We start from the raw sequence: 22,009 nt of genomic DNA, 5'->3' as shown, positions 1-22,009 counted from the left end.
GACATGGATTCTCCAGCCGCAGTCAAGCCTTCCTGTAACTGCAGACCCTGCTGACATCCTGACTACAACTTCCTGAGATACTCCAAGTCCTAATCACTCATCTAAACTACTATCAAATTCCTCACCTACAGAAACTGATAATAAATGTGTATTGCTGTTTTAAGCCACTATGCTTTGTAGTACTTTGTCCCAGAGCAGTAGATAACTAACATACAACCACATAGGATTAAAAGAAATAATATATACATTAGCTGGCACACAGTAAGCCCTTCCTAAAAGTTCGCTGTTATCGTTGTTGTATAAGGCATGCATGGGTTTGTTCTCACCAGCAAATGCAGCTTTCTTGCAGAGGAGGACTTCACTTCATTCCTTTTTTTTGCACTCTCTGCCTCTCATCCTTTTTAATCCCTCAGCACGGTGCTGGGCTTAAAGCAGCAGAAGCCCACTAAGTAACTCAAAGGGAAGGATTGAAATCCAAAGGTGAAACAGTTTTACCTTTGTTACTATAAGGATAACTTTCCACTACCTAAAATATTTGATTATCTCTTTTAGTGCAGTTAATGTAAATTCCTGGGCTTTTATATGTTAGTTTGTAATGAGTAAGCTGTAAAAGCAAGGAAGACTACTGGATGAAGGGGAAAGATCTGGTTAATTAAGAAGAGACAATGAAAAAACAAGGATTGGGTAAGGCAGAAGACCAGTTAAGAGGGTCAGCAATGTAGGATGCCTGGGTGGCTCAGTTGGTTAAACATCTGACTTGATCTTTGGCTCAGGTCATGAGTTTGCAGTTTGGGAGTTTGAGCCCCGCGTTGAGCTCTGTGCTGACAGTGCAGAGCCTGCTTAAGATCCTCTCTCTCTTTGCCCTGCCTCTGCTCGTGTGCTCTCTTTCTCTCTCAAAATAAATAAATAGACTTTAAAAAAATGGGGGTGGGTGGGCAGGGAGATGCCTGTAGTAAAAAAGAGTAAAAATGGGAATCACACCTGGAGGACAGCCAGGAAAATCACACTGATAAATCAGGACTTCAGTGTTCATGGGTGTGAGGCCGACATCAGCAGCCACAACTTGCTTGTTGATAATGATGGTGTTGTTTTTATTGTTGGTAATGTTGTTGCCTCCATAACTGTGGCTAGTTACTTTGAGAATGTATCCCATATTTATGAAAGATTCAAAGCTACAGAGCAGTAAAAATACATCATATCTACTTAGATAAATACCCCAAGCTTCGTCCCTTGCTGACAGCTTATCTTCTTTGTCATGATTAATAGACCATTACATTCTCTGATAATATTCAAGGAAAGTTTTGCAATTCTAGCCATTTTATTTAAGGAATTAAAGATATTTAAATCTACTGTTTATGGTACGAAGTGCATACAGTAATTGAGGACACACATGACATGGACCCAAAGTATGGATATTATTGTTAGGAGAAAAAAGAAGGCTTATTTGTGCAGTATCCCACATTTGGTGCTCTAGTCTAGCAACAGGTTAGGCAAACAAGCAAAGGGCATGGTCATCTTGGTTTCTTGCTTGGCAGCTAGGTGACATGTTGCCAGTGATTTCTGTGATGGCTAGATGGCAGTCAAAAAGTAAAATCAGGTAATTATAATGATAGTAATAGTAATCAACCTTTGCTGAGTTCCAACTATATGCTGATATTAGAGTAACAACTTTATTCTTTCTCTGATTGAAACCTCAAACAATCCAATAAAATACATGTGATTACCATTTTGCAGAAGAGGTAACTGAAGTTTAGATCATGTCATGGAACTTCAGCTACCCTGTGCTACCCTCCTGCTTCTTATTTTCTGACAATTGTGACCAAGGTAAAGTCAGGATGAGTCAGAGATAAGGCTCTTGTTTCTAACTTAAAAAAAAAATTCATTTTAACTAACTCTATTTTGGTGGTTTATTACCTTGATCTAGAAAGGCAACAGACTGTGGTTAAGTTTTCAGACTAGTGTTTGAGACCTGGTTCCATCACTTACTAGCTGTGTGGCCTTGAAGAAGTCATATTCACTTAATTTCATTTTCTTATCCATAAAATAAGAATAATAACTCAACTTCCAGGGTTGCTGCCCTCAATCTTTCTTCACAGCAGCCACAGCGACCTTTTCAAAATCCAAAGTGGACCATGTTATCTCACTTCAACTTAAAATTCTGCAGTGAGATCCCATTTCTCTTAAGATATAAACTGATCCCCTTAACATGACTTTCAGAGCCTCTCATGGTCTGGCCCCTAATTAACCCCAGGCTCATCTCAAAACTATGCTTCCCCCTGCCCCAAGTCATTTGGCCTAATCCTCTAATTACAGGACTTAGGCAGTATGACGTTCTCCTTGTCCAGAAGGCTTTGCCTCCCTTACCCCTTTTGCCCCCCACCCGTCTGACTTTGCTTAATTAACTCTTCTCATCTTTAAGATCCTATTTCAAATGTGACCTTTTAATAAACCTTTACAAGTAGTAACAGGGGCTCTCTTTCCAGCCCTGGCTCCTGAACTCACTGTAGGGCTGTTGCTTCCAAGAGTGCTTCCCAGAATTAATGCCAAGATCAGGAAAGGGATGAGTTTTGCGAGCACCCTGTTGGGTGGTGTCCCTGGCTACAACTGCCAGGACACCTGGGAGAGTTAGGCCTTGGGCTGAAGGGAGCTAGTGAGGGTACTGGAACTTGCTGGATGAGTCATTGCCACCACCTAAGGGGAGACATAGCAGCTCAGGCCTAAGATCCACAAATGTCTCATTCATTTTTTATTCAAATAAGTGTTACCAAGTACTCACAGAGTTTGAAGTGCAATGCTATTCTGAAGATATAAAGAGGCGGGGGGGGGGGGGGCGGGAAGGAAAGTTAAAAGATGCTCCTGCCCTGATGGGGTTTACCATCTATTGTGATATACACATTAATGAAATAACTTTATAAACATATGCAAAATTACAACTATCTAAGTTCTACAAAGTAGAGGACCTGAGGCATGTGATGGGGGAACTGATCAGTCTGGGGCATCAGGAAAATAATGATTGAATTGGACTATGAAAACAATATCAGATTTTGATGAACAATTACCTACACAAAAAGTAAAATTTTACTGGAATATACCTCTTAGTAGATGGATGGGGCTTTTAGAACATTTTAGATTACATCATGGATCATTAGATGACTATTATTTTTTGGTAGAGTGAGATGGAGTCCATCACCAATTCTTTTCCTATTTTTTGTTATTATAGGTAAGTATCAAGAAACCTTTTTACATAAATAAGCGAATGCAAGCAAAACAAAACAAAAACCAGGTAAGTGAATGAATGGAATTTTGCCGAATCTTTGTCACAATTTTTCCATCTCCTTAAATTTTGTTAAAGGGTTAGGAACTATCTCATTTGCAAAAGGACATGTTACTCAATTGAGTCATCTCTTTCTCAGTCTCTGGAAATAACACCAAAGTCAAGTGACTTATCAAGTGACTATTAATTGTTCTTGTTTCTCTGTCACTTAAAGCCATTCTGGTTTTGGAGCTAAAAACCCCAAAACATTGGTTGTGTTTCATAATTTTTCTTGTTGATTGCAAACAAAGACCTATATCAATTATTGAGGTCATGTTAAAGTCCCTTAAGAAGACATTATATATAGATGGGTAGAAATTAGAAAAATATTATATGTAGATTTCTAATTTCAAGATTTAAACAGTAAGTTTAAAATTATTTGACAGAATTAAAAGGACATGTCACCATCTGAGAAGACTTTTTAAAAAATTTTTTAATGTTTATTTTTGAGAGAGACAGAGAGTGAGCAGGGGAGGGGCAGAGAGAAGGAGACACAGAATCTGAAGCAGGCTCCAGGCTCTGAACTGCCAGCACAGAGCCCGACATGGGGTGACTCGAACCCAAGAACTGTGAGATCATGACCTGAACCACCCAGGCACCCCTCTTTTTTGTTTTTTTAATGTTTACTTATTTTTTGAGAGAGAGAGACACAGAGTGTGAGTGGGGGAGGGGCAGACACACACACACACACACACACACACACACACACACACACACAGTGTGAAGTAGGCTCCAGGCTCTGAGCTGTCAGCACATAGCCCGATGTAGGGTTTGAACTCACAGACCAGACTGTGAGATAATGACCTGAGCTGAAGTCAGATGCTTAATCAACTGAGCCACCCAGGCGCCCTAGGAGATGGTAATTCTATTAAATGAAACTGTTCCCTAAAGCTCGGGGCATTATATCTGAAATTATATTTGGGGTACATTTTGTCTTACCAGGTACATAAGTAGATGCTTTTATGAGTGCAGTTTTATCTACTGCATCATCTACTGGAAATAAACAGCCCTGGGGCAGCAGGGCTTACAAAAAGGTGTAAAAATAATTACTTGAGGGCATTACTTACAGAATTTACATGTTTCTGTCACAGTAGTAAGGGCATGATAGAAATGCATAAATGAGGAGGAAAATGAGTGGCAGTTAAGGAGATTGGTGCCCAAAGAAGAGTAAATATGGATTTACTGTATCAAATAATACTTTTTTTCCTGTGTTGTTTCAACTCAATTTGAGTATGAATTAAACAGAAACTTCCTCCTAGACAAGAACCAGTGAAGCAAAGTAATTTTTCTGGATTTTTGCCTGTGAGCCACAGATGAGATTATGTTTTTCTTAGATCAAAATTAGTAATTTTCCTTGTTTTGGCTTTTTTTTTTTCTTTCACAAATAAGATCCCTTAGGAGAAGCTTTAAGAAAAAAGAATAGTGTGATTGCAGTAACTAGCCCCCCCTCCAAAGTAGATGTGCAAAGGGTTACAGTTTATTGCTTAAAGGCTGATGAAACCCAAGTTCCAAAAGAAAATACTCTTCAACGTATCCCAATTAGACCTTTTAGTTTGTTAAGAACAGCTTTATTGAGATGTAACTTACATGCCATAAAATTCACCCAATACAGTGGGTTTTAGTATATTCACAGGATTGTGCAACCATCATGATATAAATTTAAAACATTTTCACTGACCAAAAAGAAAGTCTGTATCCATTAACAATCATTTCCCAGATCTTTCACTTTTGTCCAAGGTAGATTTTCTTCAACTTGATGTGAGGCAGGAAATCCAGGAGTTGTTTAAGTGGTTTAGAGCTGCTGTTTGGAGTCAGGCATAAATATTTGAGAGGATAACAAGATACTAGTTTATTCAGCTCATCTGTTGGGTGCTAGCCGATCTTGTTTTTTTAAAGTTGAGGTGAAAGTCATGTAACAAAGTAACCATCTTTTTTTTTTAATGTATATTTTTGACAGAGAGCATGAGCAGGGGAGGGGGTAGGGGAGAGAGAAAGGGAGACACAGAATCTGAAGCAGGCTCCAGGCTCTGAGTTGTCAGCACAGAGCCCGATGAAGGGCTTGAACTCACAAACTGTGAGATCATGACCTGAGCCAAAGTCAGTCACTTAACTGACTGAGCCACCTAGGAGTGCAAGAAAGTAACCATCTTAAAGTGAACAATTCTGTGGCATTTAGTGCATTCACCACGTTATGACCAACACCTTTACCTACTTCCAAACCATTTCATCACCCCAAAAGGAAACCCTGTACCCATCAAGCAGCTTCTCCTGTCTCATCACCACTACCAATCCGTGTTCTGTCTCTGTGCAGCTACATACATATTCTGGATATTTCATATAAGTGGAATCACATTTGGCTTCTTTCACTTAACATATTTTTGAGGTTGATTCACATTGTAGTAGTATATATAGATCACTACTTTCATTCCTTTTTACATCTGAATTATATCGTGTGTATATACACAATTTGTTTATTCATTCTATTGATGGACATTTAGACCGTTTCCACGTTTTGCCTATTGTGAAAAGTGCTGCTATGGAATAAGCATGTACATGTACTTGTTTAAGTACCTCTTTTCAATTGTTTCAGATATATCGAAGAGTGAAGTGGTGGGTCGTATGGTAACTCTGTTTAACTTTTTGAGGAACTGCTAAACTGTCTTCAAAAGTGACTGAACCATTTTACAGCAATGTGTAAAAGACTCCAATTTCTCCACATCCTTGTCAACACGTATTTTCTCCCATCCAAGTACTAACCAGGCCCAACCCTGCTTAGCTTCCGAGATCAGACGAGATCGGGCACGTTCAGGGTGGTATGGCCGTAGACTCAACACGCATTTTCTGTGTTTTTGATTATAGCCATCCTAGTGTGTGTGAAATGGTATAGCCAATACTCTATGTTGACAAAAGAAAATGTTTTTAGTACAAGCATGAATATTCAAGAAAAAACAAAAGATGAATTTACTTTGACATATTTCCTTTTACTTGAAGGCATGATGTCGATCTGTGAAAATTAAACAGGTACTTTCCCTATACTTCTAGAAGTTATGCAAAATGTAAAATTAAGACCAAAGTTGAGACATGAGTAAATGAAGAGCATCACTCAGCTTTCTTGCTTCTGACCAGAGAGGGAGCACTGTACTATATTTATAGCATATCATTTCTTCCCAGCACACATTTTTATAAATCTTGAATATTCTTGTCCCAAAATAGATAAGACACAGAACTTGCCATGATGTGTCAACTGAGTGAAATAAGGCACTACCGCCTTTAACATTTAATTATGCTTTTTTTGCTTTATTCTAAAGAGAATCTCCCTCAGAAACAATGTATTCTTTGATAATACGTTGTGGTTAAATCAAAAACCCATTATGCCACTGTACAATATATATGTACCCCAAATATCCCACAAGGACCAAAATATCCATTCCTAAAGACATGTTTTGCCCTAATGGAAATATACTTAAGTCAGACAAACACATGAAATCTACAGTTGTACCTTGATTGAAGGGGGCCTTGCTGGCACCAGGACTACCTGGTGGCGTAGCTACCTGGAGGTTTGTACATACCAGGACAAAGAACTATACCAAGACGAAGGACAGGCGAAGACACACTTTCCTTTTGTAAGGTGGGAGGACAGACTGAGAAACAGGAGGAAGGAAAGGAGAGCTGCCTCAACTGCTTTCTCAGAAAGATGAATGTTAGGAAAGATGCAGAAGACATGGAATAACAAATTGATTCCCTTGAAACTGTTCCCCACACACCCCCTGGAAATGTCTTCTTGTGTACATTCTCCAGTTTTAAACTGCTCAAACACATATCTTCTTATCCCTTCTCTCCTCACTGACTGCCCCACCTCTGAATTCCTACAGCTTTCATGGTCTACTCTTCATAATTTAGGAATCTATTTCTCTTTAAGTAACTGTAAAGAAGTCAGTGTTATTTGCACGGGTGGCTGCTGGAATCCATCTCATTCTGTATTATACCTCATATGGTCATGTGGGATAGCAGTTCAGGGAAAGAGGGTATTATAAGCTGGAAGTAGTGGGACTTGTTTTGGACCTTCAAGAAGAATTTTGGTAAGAACAAAGGGTGAAATGCATTCTCGGGATGAACATGTATCAGGATATAAACCTGATACTGTAAACAAAGATTCAAACTAACGGCAACTGCTTAAACGAATTCTCTCATGTACCAGAACGTGATTAGTCCAAAGGTATTACTGTTACTGCCCAAAAGGCAGCAGTTTTCTTCAACCGGTTGCTCTGCCCACCTAAGGTATAGGCCTTGTCTATGTGGCCAAAAATGGTTGACAACTTCTGGGTCTGTATTCTAAAGGACAAGAAGGGAGAACATGAAGAAAATACTCAGAGGACATAATCTTCCTTTTAAAGGCAGAACCCAGATGTCTCATGCCACTTACACTCACATCCCATGAACTAGAACTTAGTCACACAGCTAACACCAGCTGAAGGGGAAGCTGGGGGAAATATGGACTTCAGCTGGACTTATAGCCCCAAACTAAAACTTGAGGTTTCTATTATTAAAGAAAATAGATGAAACTTGATAGTGAGACAATGAATAGTCTCATTGGTAGAGGCAGAAAATAAAGACAGTAGAGAAGAGAGATTATGAAAAGCAATGGTCCTAGGAATGTAAGAAAAAATCCTACAATGTCTGACTGAGGAGCTGCAGGTATGGGAGCTATTGAGGGCTTCTAAGGAATATCTCCAATAAGGTTATTTCTCTGTTAGCTCCTTTTTTTTTTGGGGGGGGGGGAAGTTTAAGAGTTGGTGAGGTGTAGGGCAGCATGTGCAGATGTGTTGAAGGTGGGATGTCAGATAGCCAGGGTGGGTTAGGTGCTTGCTATTCAAAGTGTGCTCCAGGGTCTGATGGCATCAGCATCACCTGGGAACTTGTAAGAAACGCAGAATCCCTGTCCCCACTAGAGAATTATAATCTGCATTTTAACAAATTCTTCGGGTGACTAATATCACAGTAAAGTCTGAGCGGTGGCACTGGGCTAGATTATGCTATGGTGTGGAATAATCCCAAAATCTGTTTTAAAGACAAAGATTATTTCTTTACTCATGCTGAAAGCCCATCTGAGGGGAAGGGGGTAGCAAGTAAGTGACTTTGCTTCATCATCCTTACTGGGGCACCAGGCTGATGGAGCCTTCTAAACATCACCAGTCATGTGGCAGGGAAGTTCATATGTGGCTCTCACACTTCTCTCATATTTCTTTGGTCAAAGCAAATCCACTGTTATGCATAAGCCATGCCTATCTTTAAGGAGGTGGGAAGAACAATCCTTACCATGTACCTGGAAGGATGGGAATCCCAGAGGTGAAGCCCCTGAAGCCAGGGAATCCCAGAGGTAGAACATTCAAAGGTTCTTGCAGTATAGATGTGAAGGTATCAGATACTGGGAAAATGAATCAAAAGGAAGGAAAAAGAAAGCATAAATGCTTCAGAATATTTCTAAAGGATAGCTACAGAAGACCTCCAGCTTTAGAAAAGGAACATTTTGGAGGAATTGGTTGGAGTGGGAAGTGGAAGGGGCTAAGTTTGGAATGAACATGCCAAGTCAGATATTAAGGTGGATGTTCACCCTCTGCCTATCTCCCCAATCTCATCCTGTGTCACCTCCCCTTTCTCTCACCATGTTCCAGCCACACTCACCTTTGTTCCTTCATGCACCAACCTTGTTCTCACCGCAGGGTTATTGTACCTACTGTTTCTTCTGGAATGCTCTTTTCTGGGTTTGTCATTTAGAACTTATCATGGTGTCATCCCCTCAGAAAGGCCTTTCCCAGTCCAACAAACGTAGCCACCTAGTCACACTTTATCACACCTATTTCAGTATCAGAATCATACCTAGAGTTAACTGGTATTTTTGTCTATCACCCTCCCCTCATTAAAAAAGTAAGCTTCATGAGGGGCGCATGGGTGGCTCAGTCTGTTGAGCATCTGACTTCGGCTCAGGTCATGATCCCATGGCCTGTGGGTTTGAGCCCCGCATCAGGTTCTGTGCTGACAGCTCAGAGCCTGGAGCCTGCTTCAGATTCTGTGTCTCCCTCTCTCTCTGCCCCTCTCCCACTCACACACTGTCTCTCTTAAAAATAAATAAACATTAAAAAAAAAGAAAGAAAGAAAAAGTAAGCTCCATGCGAACTCCATGGACTGTGACCTGGGTCACCAGCTTCAAGTACAGAGCTGGCACTCAATAAATATTTACTGAATGTTCACATGGAAATTTTAGTTAAGAAGTATGCCATGAAAGAAATATAAGTCCAATGAGAAAAGCAGGTTTGGAATGGTAAGGTTCTCTAAGGTAGTGAAGATGAACAAGAAGCATTAAACCTTTAGGAATGTTCTCCTTCAGTCGGTAGAAAAGTGTCAGAGACTGAGGAGTCTAAAACGTAGAATAAAGTGGCTCCTAATGAGGAAAAAAATTTCAGTGAGGGATGGGTTATTGAGGCCACGAGGGAATAAGAAAAAGGCCATTGCATTTGGAAAGGTCATTTGTGACTACCGAATTAAGGAGTAAAAATGTAGGGCTGAAGGAGAAAAAGGACATAGCAGGCATAACTCATTACTGGAGTAGTTTGGCAGTAAAGAGAATTAGTACTCTAGCAGGATTGAGTGGTTTTCTTTTTGTGAGTCCTATTCATTTTTCAAGGGAAGTGAGCTAGAGAAGGGGAAAGATGTAGAAGAGGGGTTCTTAACCTGAAGTTCATGGACCTCTAGAAGTGGAGGGGCGAAGAGGATTTGTAGCTTCATTATTTTCCAAAAGGTCGAGACCCTAAGGTTAATAACCATTGCTGAGAGACAGAATAGGTGAGTAAAACAAAGTTAAAAACAAAAACTCCCAGAGGCCCAGAGAAGGGCTAGCTTCAGAGAAAAAAAGGACAATCTCTTCCTTAAAGCAAAGCTATAACCAGATGGGAAAGTTCACAATTGCATCACCATCTCAGCAAAACAGGTAGAAAGACTGAGCTGGAACCAGTGGGAGGCTTGTACAAACACGCCCCAGAGAAGGGATACTGAAGCAGGGCAGACGGAGGAGCGGGGAAAGCTCCTGCGTTCACTCAGACTAGCCAGCAGCCCTCGTGTAGCTCCCGCGCAGCAGCGTCGCCCAGGAAGTGGTGCTCGAGGCTGGGGCTCGCTGGCATTGTCCTTCACCTGAGAGCGCCCCTCTTAAACACCGGCGGACCCGCCAGGGAGGGAGAGCGGTCTTATCACAAAAGGCAGTCACCACCAGGCAGCGGTGGTCATCAGCGCGTCAGCTTCGGGGAAAGCGGTACGTCCGAGCTTCTCCACAGCCGCCGTACTTTCCGTGCTTGTTGCGGCAAGCTGTCTCCAGACCCGCCTCTCCGCCTGTCGTCATCTCTGAATCATCCCGCCCCATTTCGACATCTCTCTTCCCTCCCTCCAGCTCTCGGCTCGGCGCAGGACCCAGCGACAGCGGGCCCCGAGGAACTCATTCATTCAACAACTGCGGGGTTTACAGGGCGACTTCGGGTGCAAGCCTGGTGAGGCGCGCTAGGGCCTGAGGAGCACAGGGCCTTCGAGAGTCGGCTCACGAGCTGCACGAGACGGGGTGGGGGGCATCGCTCCAGATGCGACCAGTCTAACGAGCCGCCGCCCGCTTGTCGCAACAGCTTCCCGGAACGGCCCGCGGGCCGCGCCAGGGGATACCCGGCTCAAGCTGGCTCCACCTCACGCCGGCCTGAGATCCCGCGGGAACAGAGCTCTCGGGCCAAGGCCGCCTGCACGCGACCCGCGCATCCCGGGATTTGGGGCGGGCGCTCGAACGCAGATCCGAACGGCATCCGTCAGCGGTTTGACCTTGAAGGCCTGGCACCACGCCCCATCCACCCCAGAAGGTACCGCCTGGAGCTCCACAGGCGCCAGTCTGGGGCCCAAATCCGGTCTCTCTCGCCCCTGGGCTCTTCGCTCTCTTCCGGTAGCCAATCGGATCCCGACGTGATGAGGGCCAATGGCCGCGGTCAAAGTATCAAGAGTGGTTGAGCCTATCAAAGTTCAGCCTTAAGTTTCTCCCGCCCTCCAGAAAAGTCGGAGGGCGGGTTGATCTTACATGTTGGCCAATCAATAGCCAATAAACAAGAAGCTTCCAAGATCAAAGGGGAAGGGGTGGAACCTAAGCAGTAGCAACGCCACGGGGTGGAGGAATGACAGGCCACTTCTCTAATACCACACACATTTTTTTCCTACGAAAGCAAAGGGGCGGGGATAACTTGGCAGCTGCACCAATGGCTGGCTGAAGGGCGTGTCCGCGGGCCAAGCGGGAGCCGGAGGCCCCGGGCTCTCTGGGCCGCGCCTGAGGCGGACGCGACGGGGCCGGGGGGCGGTGGCGGCAGTGGCGGCAGCGGCGGCGAGGGTGGGCGCCGCAGCTGGCCCGGGTGGATGGAGTTGGAGGGGCGGGGTGCTGGCGGTGTGGCGGGGAGGTCGGCGGCTGGGCCGGGGCGGAGCCCCGGGGAGTCGGCGCTGCTGGACGGGTGGCTGCAGCGGGGCGTGGGCCGGGGGGCCGGCGGCGGGGAGGCCGGGGCCTGCAGGCCCCCGGTACGGCAGGATCCGGACTCCGGCCCGGACTACGAGGCGCTGCCGGCTGGAGCCACTGTCACCACGCACATGGTGGCGGGCGCCGTGGCAGGGATCCTGGAGCACTGCGTGATGTATCCCATCGACTGCGTCAAGGTGAGACCTGGACCGGCTCTGAATCCGACCTGGGGCTGACCCGACCCCTGGGTCCTGTCCCGAGCCAGGATCCTGGCCGAGAGCCGGAGCCGACATGGGTTTCTTCCTGGCTCCTGCCACCACCACACGATTCGACCGATACGCCATGCAAGCAAGGTCCCGACTGGGAATTGAACCCAGTCAGGAACCAGGACCCATTTCTAACCGTCAGTGAGATCTGAATCGGGACTGTGGAAAGAAAATCTGTCAGCCAAAGTCTGGATCCTAGACGGGACTAAACAGGAATAGGGTGGGATGGGATGGAACAGGTAAGTGCTACTAATTTGATTACGGTGAAGACAACTGGGGTGAATCAGACTCCGGATAGGATCTTAATGCCTTGAAGATGCTCTCTGGGCGAGTGCTTTTACAAGAAACTTGCTGTGTCTTCCCTTAACAGTGTTGGGGCAAGAACGGAAATCTGAAATGTCTCGGCTAGATAAATAATTTACTTATTAACTCTTAAGCCATGAATGATTGGAAATCATTGTGCAGTCAGAATTCATAGCTCCAGACTGGAAATGATTTGGGAAAACCCATGTTCAGGAAAAGGTTTCGGTTTCTCTGTGCAGCAAGCATGACACCCCACCTATTTCCTGAACATGAAAACTAAACTGGGATTAGGATTTTGTATGGGGGCACATAGGCCCCCAAACGAGAGATGAACCTGACAGTGTGTTTCTTTAGCCACCTGAATTTGACAAAAAGGGGAAAGTTGCCTAGAAGGGAAGCATGATTTTGAAAAGCAGATGTAAGTGTGAAGAAAATGAAATAGGATTAACATGAAGGCATGATTCCTGTGAAAGTAAAAACTAATGGCAACCACAACCAAGCAGACTGATTAGTGGGTACAGATGTCGGGTGCTTCTGAAGAAAGCTAGGTGAAGAGGGAACAGATTGTTCTTTACAGTTAATCTTGTGCATTAGGAAAGGTACCAACCTCTAAAAGTGAGGACTAAATTGAATGAGAAGTAAATTCAAGGGGCTGTTGAAATAAACGTATTGACAAAGAGAGTGGTACCTCCTTTACATATCAGGAGTAATAGTCCAAACAGTATTCTCACAGCCCTTTGACGTGTGTTTTCTCCTCAAATTAGACAAATGTTACATATTCAAAAGGAGAGAGTACTGAGTTGGGAAATACAAAGTCTATCTCTTCTGCTTCTTCCTGATTCTGGTACTATCACATGTTTTCATAAGTAGTGTGGATGAGGAAATGGGGAAAGTACTCATTAAGCTTTGTGAATGACATTGAGTTGATAGGAGTTTTCTAGTGCACTGCAAAGCAGCTCCCACCAGTGGCCATCCCTATTGAAACTGGTAAATGAACTTGGTTAAAATGGATATTAGAACTTTAAATACCCTTGTCAATTGGGAGGAATAGAAATAAAAAGTAAAATCTTTGCAAGAGAAGTAAAAGGATGGTTAATGCTCTAACAGTATTAAAATGTAAAATGGGCAAGTACAAATAAAAAAGATTCAGACATTTATGTAATAAAGTCTAGGTTGAATGTGAGTTGTTAATGCTATATATCCAAAAGTTAATGTGATCTAACTGCAAAGTAAAGTAACCTCCCTATACTAAGAATGTGAGCAGAGAGCAGGAGCTAGCAGGGTCTAGGGTGCTATGTTTCAGGATGGGTATCAAATGAAAACTAGATCAAGGAAAGCAATGAAAATTATTTAATGACTTGAAAAATACAATGTAATAATGGGATTGACTTAGGAATATTAATATAACTTGTCAACTGAAGTGTTGTCCTATTACCTTGGTAGGCTATCTCCTTACTCCATGTATTTACATAATGCTATTGTTGCTGTAAACATTTTATAAATTTCTTTGTTAGAAATCCCTCTAGAATATTTGGGTGTATATCCTTAAAGAGGGCAGACCTTTGTCCTGTCACAAGATGTGGTCGATTTTTTAGTAACAGACCATTCAGAATCAAAAATGGTAGATAAGGTGGGAGATCAAAATGGGTAATACTGATTGGAGTCAGGGAGAAGGTAGGAGCAGAAAGCAAGGAGCCTGGTTTATTCTTGAGGCTGACAAACCCACTGAGGAAACACTTCTGAAAGAGGAGTTCCAGAAATATTTTGCATAATCACAGCACTGGTGGAATAAGTTACTTCTAGCCTTCCAAGCTGTTTTGAAGAACAGTTCTTACTCATTTACATAAGCTTTGAAATTTGTGTTTTAAAAAAGTCCTATAACATTATAGTTATGCCTTAAAGCCCTATATTAAAAAATTAATTATTTGACCTGGAGGAAAAAAATGCTCAAGAGTCTTCAAAAATACAAAAGCTTATTTTAGAAGAACCATTTTCATTTGTCATTAAATGCTGGGATTTAAATGACTAGAGGGAACAACTAGGTGAGACCAGTAGGATTTAGTGTCACTAGGATGTTAAACATTGTTGTACAGATATGAAAGTAAAATTCAAATCTCTTCCTTCAGAAAGGCCTTCCCAGTTCACTTGTCCCAGGGTTTCCCAGTTCCTCTTTTACCATAAATGGTGGTGGAGAAGAAGAGCAGCCCAACCATCCCTGAGACTAGAAGCAGGTATCTGTGTTGGAGCCAAAACAGCAACCACAGTGTTTGCAAATGAAAGTTGACATTGCCTCTTGGCATGCAAGCCTGTGCTACCCAGCCACTTCTCAGGGTCAAGTTGATTTAAAATATCCTTGGGAGGAACCTAGCATAACCTTGCCAGGCCATAGTTATTCAGCCAACTATTTACATGGTCATAATAGGGAGGTTTGGGAGCCCAAACATATCCCAGTTTTCCATTTCTGGACCTCAGAGGCAAACATCAGACTTTATCTATAGGGATAGGCTCTGCAACCAAAGCAGTCAGAACTCTTCTCAAAATCATCAAAGTACCCTCTTGTCACCAACGTGCTGCTATTTGGCTCTGTAATCGTGACAAAGGGAAATAAATCTTTGCCAAACTCCAGATGTAAATGGTTATCTATACACATTCACCAATGAAAGGTTAGGAAATGGAAACGTTGGCTTATTTGACTTTTCTTGTATCTAATAATAATTATTCAGTAAATGTCAACTCTTCTTGTTTGCCAAACACTAACTGATGTGCCTTACATACATTTATTCGTTTAATCCGTGAAGCATTTTCATGAAGTACACACCATTTTCATTATTTTACACAACAAGAAAAGGAAGCAAGTTAGGTGGCACAGTCATGCTTTGACCCCAGTCAGGCTCTTGGGCCTTCCATACAGCCTCCCCAAAGTAGATTTCCAGAGCCAAGCAAGGCACAGAGTTTCCCAATAGTGCTCAGTCCTAAATGTGAACTTCAGATTGATAGCCGGACATAAAAAATCATTATAGCCAAAGAGAAACTTGAAAGTGAAATAGGAGCACCTGGGTGGCTCAGTTGGTTAAGCATCCGACCCTTGATTTCGGCTCAGGTCATAGTCTTACAGTTTGTGAGTTCGAGCCCCACATTGGGCTGTGCACTGACAGTGTGGAGCCCCCTGGGGATTCTCTGTCTCCCTCTCTCTCTGCCCCTCCCCACTCACTCTCTGTCTCTCTCAAAAATAAACATTAAAAACAATAAAGTGAAAACAAGAAATACAAAAATGAAACCTGATTTATTAGTGGCTAAGGACCAGTTAGTTGCCCATGCATATTTGTGAAATGACATACACAAGAGACAACACTCCCATGATCTATACATTCTAAGATATAAACACATATTTCCTAGAATCATGTTTGAAGACAATAAAAAGCCTTATATCTGTAGTACTTCATAAATTACCAATGGCTTTTACATGCCCTGACTCTTCAAATCCCCATAATAGCTCCATTAGCCATTCTTAGTCTCATGTTGTAGATGACAACACTGAAACTCAGGTTAAGTGACATATCCAAGGCCACACATCTAGCAAAGCTGGGGCTCAAACTCAGGCTTTCTGACTGAAATGTGGCTTGTTTTTTGCCAAACCACTTAGCTATTAGTTTATTTGGCTTTTCTTCAAAGCTAGTGGTTTTTATATTAAAGGCTATTCATAAATTCTTAGAGATTTGATCTTTCTCCAAAAGAAAGATTTATTGGCCCACAAATTTGGGGAGCTGTATTCATTTCTGTACTTGGCATAGCTTCTGCTTGGTTCCTCTCCATAAGGGTGTAAGTAGAATCGTGAATTAGAGTTAGGGGTATGTATGATATGTTCAAAGTAACTTACAGTCCAGGTTTCTCTTGGGGGTGAAACGTTCCACATCTCTGAGGCCAGACCTTTCAAGGCTGGTTGTCCAGATAATGCCAGTGACTTCAGCAGAGCAGTACAGCTTCTGAACATTCTCCCTATGCAAGAACAGTTTCGAACAAACCAATGGAAACACATAATTGTTAAGCCACCAGGATCAGTTTATCTTTATCAGCAGCCACAGCCAGCAAAGACCTGTAGTCGCTGAACAACTCCTCTGATGGATTTTATACCCCATGAGTGATGGGAAAGATCTGTAAACACATGCTTTATTGGAACTATATGGGTTTCTTTTTTTGAGAAGTAGAATGAATGTGTCAAGTTGTAATAAGTGGTAACTGTATTTCTGATTGCATTTACAGTAATTAACCTTTTAACTTTCCAGTTCTTTGTTGGTAGCAGACAAGAGAAAATAACTAGAGGAATGTGGATTGCTTACAGCTAACTAGGACCTGTTGATCTGGTTAGTTTTTTTTTTCCCTCATGCTTTTGACAAGAGACAATACTCTTGGATTGCAGTTGGCCAAAAGGAAGGTTCAAGCTTTTAAATCCAGATTGAACCAGTAATTGGAATGAAGTAGGAATTTAAACTATACTTGGGCATAAATTGCCCTTCTGGCTCACTAATAGTCTGCTTCTTACTTTGTGAATTGGTGCAGACACAGATAAGATTCATTTGTTCGTTCATTCATTCATTCAACAAACAAATCTTGAGTGCTTACTTTGTTCCAGGCACTGGACATTGATTTTATATTGTTAGTCTCCATGCCATCTTAATCTTGAAATGGATCAATAGACAAGAGTTTTTCATTGGGAGACAAACCTCCCTCTGAGGGTCTGTGATTTGGTGAATGTTTCGAAAAGATTCATTTCCCAAATCCCAACCAGACTTTGTCCAGGAACATTATACAAAGTGTCTACCATGTACTTTTGTCCCAATCATTGAATCCTCTGGAAATTCCATGGATTCTGTTTCACAGAGACTGATTTAATTTGATGCCAGTTTGGGGATTCATTCAGTTTTGATTAGAAATCTGGGAGCCCCTTCAGTTTTAGAGACAAAGTTAGTTTCCACCTTTCATAGTCTCAAGGCAAATGCTCTTTCCCAGAAATAGAGCAGCATTGATTACAAATGTTACTTCTGCCAAGAGTTTAACCTACAGGCTCAGCTGCCAATGCCAAATAATCCATGAAAGTCAGATAATCATCAAAGATGTAATAAAGGATGAGCCATCGTCTCATTAGTCAGTATAGTGTGTGGTTAGGAAGCAGGCCCAGGATCAACCTTCAGAAATAAGGCATAATGTTGTAGACAGTAAATAGTTGACTTTAGAATCCATTTGTAACGAACTCTTGGCCTGGGTTTATTAAGGCACAAAAGCAACATCTCCTGAAACAGGCTTGATATTTGTTGCTGGGGCTATGAATCATTTCAGAGTTCAAGCATACTTCCTAAGCAGTTATATTCTTGAGAAAAGAATGGTGTTCCCTTCATAGATGACTAGCAAAAGGTCCAAGCCTTGGAAAGGTCAGACATAGATTTGGGAGTAAAACTAGGTGCCAGGTAGCACTCCCGCACATTGGCATGATTCCACAGAGGAGTGTCCCAAGCCTGAGTGCTGAAGTTACAACGTTGAATGAGAAGTTGGCATCACTGACATTGCACTTCTTTCTGTAATTTCAGACCCGGATGCAGAGCCTACAGCCTGACCCAGCCGCCCGCTATCGAAATGTGTTGGAGGCACTCTGGAGGATTATAAGAACAGAGGGGCTGTGGAGACCCATGCGGGGGCTAAACGTCACAGCAACAGGCGCAGGGCCTGCCCATGCCCTCTATTTTGCCTGCTACGAAAAGTTAAAAAAGACATTGAGTGATGTAATCCACCCTGGGGGCAATAGCCATATTGCCAATGGTATTGAGCCTTCCTGTGCTGGTTCCCCCACTTTCTCAACTCTTTGGGCTTTGCTGCTGTCAATGCTTTCCAGTCTCAGCATGGTTTGGAGCTGAAGCTTTGGGCTGGGGTAGGCCAGAGTATAGGGGAGGGACTTCCAAACCTGACGTTCTCAGACAATGGGCTGCTTCAACCCCACCCCTCTTTTGGGGCACCTCAACAAAGTGTTACGGTATCTTCCCTTACCTTCCAGCTTGACTTCTTTCATCTCCCTGCATCAACTTCTAATGCCCTGGTAATGTGGAGACACACTGAAATACTCCCACTGTATATATCTTGATAATCGGGTGGTGTCCTGCTCCTTGGGGCAGGATCTGAGGTGACCCAGCTGCCCAAGGAAGACATTAATGGAGCCCCAGCTCTTTGCATCACCTTTTCAGGATCCTAACTGACCAGAGGCAGTTTGTGTTGTTGAGGACACGACAAGGCCTCAAGTGAATTGGGGTTGAGCCAAGAGACTTCTGCACAGAAAAACCAGAGGGTTGAAGGTTATGTGAAAGTAAGGGAAGGGACAGCAGCCTGATGCTTGAGGATTGAAAACCAAACTGAGAGGAAAGTTGAGGGATACGGTGGTTAAGGACCTCAAGGAAAGGTCTAAATGGATAGATGTTAGAGTTTGGAGTTGGAATGGGCAGCACAGGGGCAGCAGGATGACAGGTGAGATGGTGTGGGGCAGATCTGACCACCGCCCCTCATGTTCTCCCTCCACTGGAGGCAGTTGGTGCTGGCATTCCTTGGCTGCAGTGTACCTGCTTCCTGTCTGGGGCATAAAGTGCATTCATTCTCAGAAACGTCTTTATAAAATCTGGGTTGTTTTCTTTGACTCTTCTGGCCTTCCTATTATACATATGGAATGTAGACTGGTAACCTTACTAAGTTGGTGGGAACAAATATCTTCATTTTTCAGAACAGGGGCTCGAGAGCAGTGGGTTCCCTCTCCCTGCTGTTGTTTAGCCTAACCACTCCCTTCACTCTGGTGCCTCAATCAGTTGCCCTCTTCTGGCCTCATGTATGGCGATTGTTTTCTCCTTTGCAGGTGCGGCCGGTTGTGTAGCAACATTACTGCATGATGCAGCCATGAATCCAGCAGAAGGTAATGATTCCTCCACCTTTCCGCCTGTGGGCCACTGCACCTGCATCTCTAGGCTTCTCCTTTATTTCTGGTTTGCGGAGGAAAGACAGGGAGCACCCCAGCCATTTTGGTGGGGAAATCCTTTTGTGTTACCGTTTCTTACCAGTAGAGGGCGCCCCCCCCCATATTGTCAGTGGGTAGGAGGAGCCCCTTAGGAAGCAAATTCATTGAGCTTTAATTCATCTTTGGGGCTTCCCTGAAAAAAGATATGGCTCTACTTGGCCTATTCCTGGGCCTTCTCAGAAGTCTTCTTTGTAGTGGATTTGATCTCATCTGAAAATTTAACAGAGTATTTCACTTTTCTTCAAAGAGGTAAAGATGGATTTTGACATTTAAAAATCCTGCCATTCTTACTAGAATGAAGATAGTCGAAATAGGAATGAAAGGGTAAATTGTAGAGCTCAGTTCCTGCCCGGCTGCTTGGATCTTGGCTTCTGAGTTGGAGAATGAGGTACTCAAACAAACGTGAAGGGATAGCACAGTTGCCATGCTCTTTAAGCTCCAGCTCTTTACCAGTCTGGGCAAGGCCATGGTGTGGAAAGGGCCAAAGCTAAGCTGAAGATCCAGGGCTCATACCATGTTATCTACTCGAGAGAGTAGATGTTTGGAAACTAAAGCCACAGTCTTCTTGGTTAAGAACTGTGTTTTCTTTCTGGTAGCCCTTCTCCTGAGGAGGATAACCATCCTCATGTCATAAGAGTTGGGTGCTCTGCATACCTGAGGATTGGGATTGTTAGGGCTATCTGTTCATTATCATGTTCACTGCCACTGAGTCATTTCTTCCCTGGGGTTTTATGAAAGGGTAAGATCATAATAGGTTGGTAATTTTTTCAAGAAAATCTACTGGAGTTTCTAAACCATAGATGTATCTTGTGTGTTCACTGGTTGGTTTTAAAGAAATCCTACTATAAGTCAGTCTTATTTTTTGGCCCTTTATCAACCTTCTTCTATCCCCTTCTCTCAAAAAAGGGAAACTTTAATTTATTAGACTGATAGCTCACTCGTACATTTTTTTTTTCCCCTCTCCATTCCAATGGCTGACCCGCTGACTCGGGACTCTGAATCTGGACACTCTTGCTCACCGGTTGATTGCTGGCATCATTTCCTTCCTTCTTCTTGTTGATGGCACTACCAGTGGTCAAGCAGAGGATGCAGATGTACAACTCCCCATACCACCGGGTGACAGACTGTGTACGGGCAGTGTGGCAAAATGAAGGGGCCGGCGCCTTTTATCGTAGCTACACCACCCAGCTAACCATGAATGTTCCCTTCCAAGCCATTCACTTCATGACCTATGAATTCCTGCAGGAGCACTTTAACCCCCAGAGACGGTACAACCCCAGCTCCCACGTTCTCTCTGGAGCCTGTGCAGGAGCCGTAGCTGCCGCTGCCACAACCCCACTGGACGTTTGCAAAACACTGCTCAACACCCAGGAATCCTTGGCTTTGAACTCAAACATCACAGGACATATCACAGGCATGGCTAGTGCCTTCAGGACGGTGTATCAAGTAGGTGGTGTGACCGCCTACTTCCGAGGGGTACAGGCCAGAGTAATTTACCAGATCCCCTCCACAGCCATCGCATGGTCTGTGTATGAGTTCTTCAAATACCTAATCACCAAACGGCAAGAAGAGTGGAGGGCAGGCAAGTGAAGTGAAGTAGCACACGATACAGCCAGGGGTCCAGCACTGCTGCGTCCTGCCTGCTCCAGCCACGTTCTCGGTCTCCTGGCATGCTCCATCTGGCCTTGAGTGGAGGTGGAAGGAAGGTAGAGAGTTCTCCCCAGGCTATTGGTGTTTTGGCTAACACCAGTTCCTGCCAGCCTCCGTTGCCGCCACCTTTCCTTCCAGGCCCTAAGCAAGTGCAGCAAAGCACACCACAGTACCTTTGCTAATAACCTTTCTCCATCCTGGGCCTGATGACCTACTCTAGACTGTTACAGAGGGACAAGCAGCTCATTCCCCTGGTTCCTAATAAAAAGCCTTTAAATTAAATGGTTTCATTGGATTTGTTATGCCAAAGGGGAAGTGAAATGCTTTTAAGTATTCTGACTTGAAGCATCAGTCAAGGGGTCGAAGAGGAAGGTGTGTTGTATATGTCTGCAGTCTGGGTTCTTGCTGGTTTTCATAGTGACTCAAGGCTTTGGAGCCCTACTCCCCCTCGTTTTAGTATTAAGCTCCAAGGAATCTCCCTGATGGCAGGAACAATGGCCTTTGACAGATCCTAGCTAAACAGGTGTTCTTGATCCCCACTCTTGCCTTTTCCAGGGGACAATGGCACAGCACAGAAGAGGCAGACCTCTCTGCTCTCTCAGCTCGGCCTGCCAGAGTAAAACTTGGCACACGGCACTTTGTTTTCTAATGTAGTTGCAGAACAAGAGTTATTTAGTGAAGCTGCAAGACCTAAGGATTATGTGGTAAATAATCGGACCTTTCATTGGGCCTTAAGGCTTTTGCAAAGTACTTTATTTAACGTTGTGTGACTATGCTTTGCTCTCACAAGGTCTGTGAAGTAGGCAGTGCAAGCATCACCTCTATTTCACAGGTAAAGACAGCTCAGAGAGGCTGCCTCTTGCCCCAGTTCTCACAGTAAATGCAGAGCTGATACCCCAACCCAGAGC

General features: G+C 43.6%; 2 protein-coding genes across 4 annotated transcripts; both read left to right on the top strand.

Moving 5' to 3' along the window:
* Positions 1 to 8,591: 8,591 nt before the first annotated feature.
* On the top strand, positions 8,592 to 11,347 carry LOC113600381 (uncharacterized). The gene is made up of 3 exons (XM_053207115.1): positions 8,592 to 8,659; positions 10,369 to 10,848; positions 10,978 to 11,347. The coding sequence occupies exons 1-3, from the start codon at positions 8,592 to 8,594 to the stop codon at positions 11,345 to 11,347; spliced, it is 918 nt and encodes a 305-aa protein (XP_053063090.1).
* A 251-nt stretch (positions 11,348 to 11,598) lies between these two features.
* Positions 11,599 to 21,383, top strand: SLC25A28 (solute carrier family 25 member 28). 3 transcript variants are annotated; one of them, XM_027062826.2, is made up of 5 exons: positions 11,919 to 12,034; positions 16,690 to 16,767; positions 17,989 to 18,217; positions 19,293 to 19,349; positions 20,524 to 21,383. In XM_027062826.2, exons 3-5 carry the CDS (start codon positions 17,995 to 17,997, stop codon positions 21,039 to 21,041), a joined length of 798 nt encoding a protein of 265 aa, XP_026918627.1. In that variant the 5' UTR covers positions 11,919 to 12,034; positions 16,690 to 16,767; positions 17,989 to 17,994; the 3' UTR covers positions 21,042 to 21,383. The 3 variants fall into 3 exon arrangements, with proteins under 3 accessions (XP_026918626.1, XP_026918627.1, XP_014918479.1); XM_027062825.2 differs by lacking the exon at positions 16,690 to 16,767 and having other exon boundaries at positions 11,599 to 12,034; XM_015062993.2 differs by lacking the exons at positions 11,919 to 12,034; positions 16,690 to 16,767 and adding an exon at positions 12,041 to 12,342.
* Positions 21,384 to 22,009: the final 626 nt, after the last annotated feature.

Source organism: Acinonyx jubatus, chromosome D2, assembly GCF_027475565.1.
Source record: "Acinonyx jubatus isolate Ajub_Pintada_27869175 chromosome D2, VMU_Ajub_asm_v1.0, whole genome shotgun sequence".
Taxonomy (NCBI): Eukaryota; Metazoa; Chordata; class Mammalia; order Carnivora; family Felidae; genus Acinonyx; species Acinonyx jubatus.
This window is presented reverse-complemented; position numbering and strand designations above follow the sequence as displayed.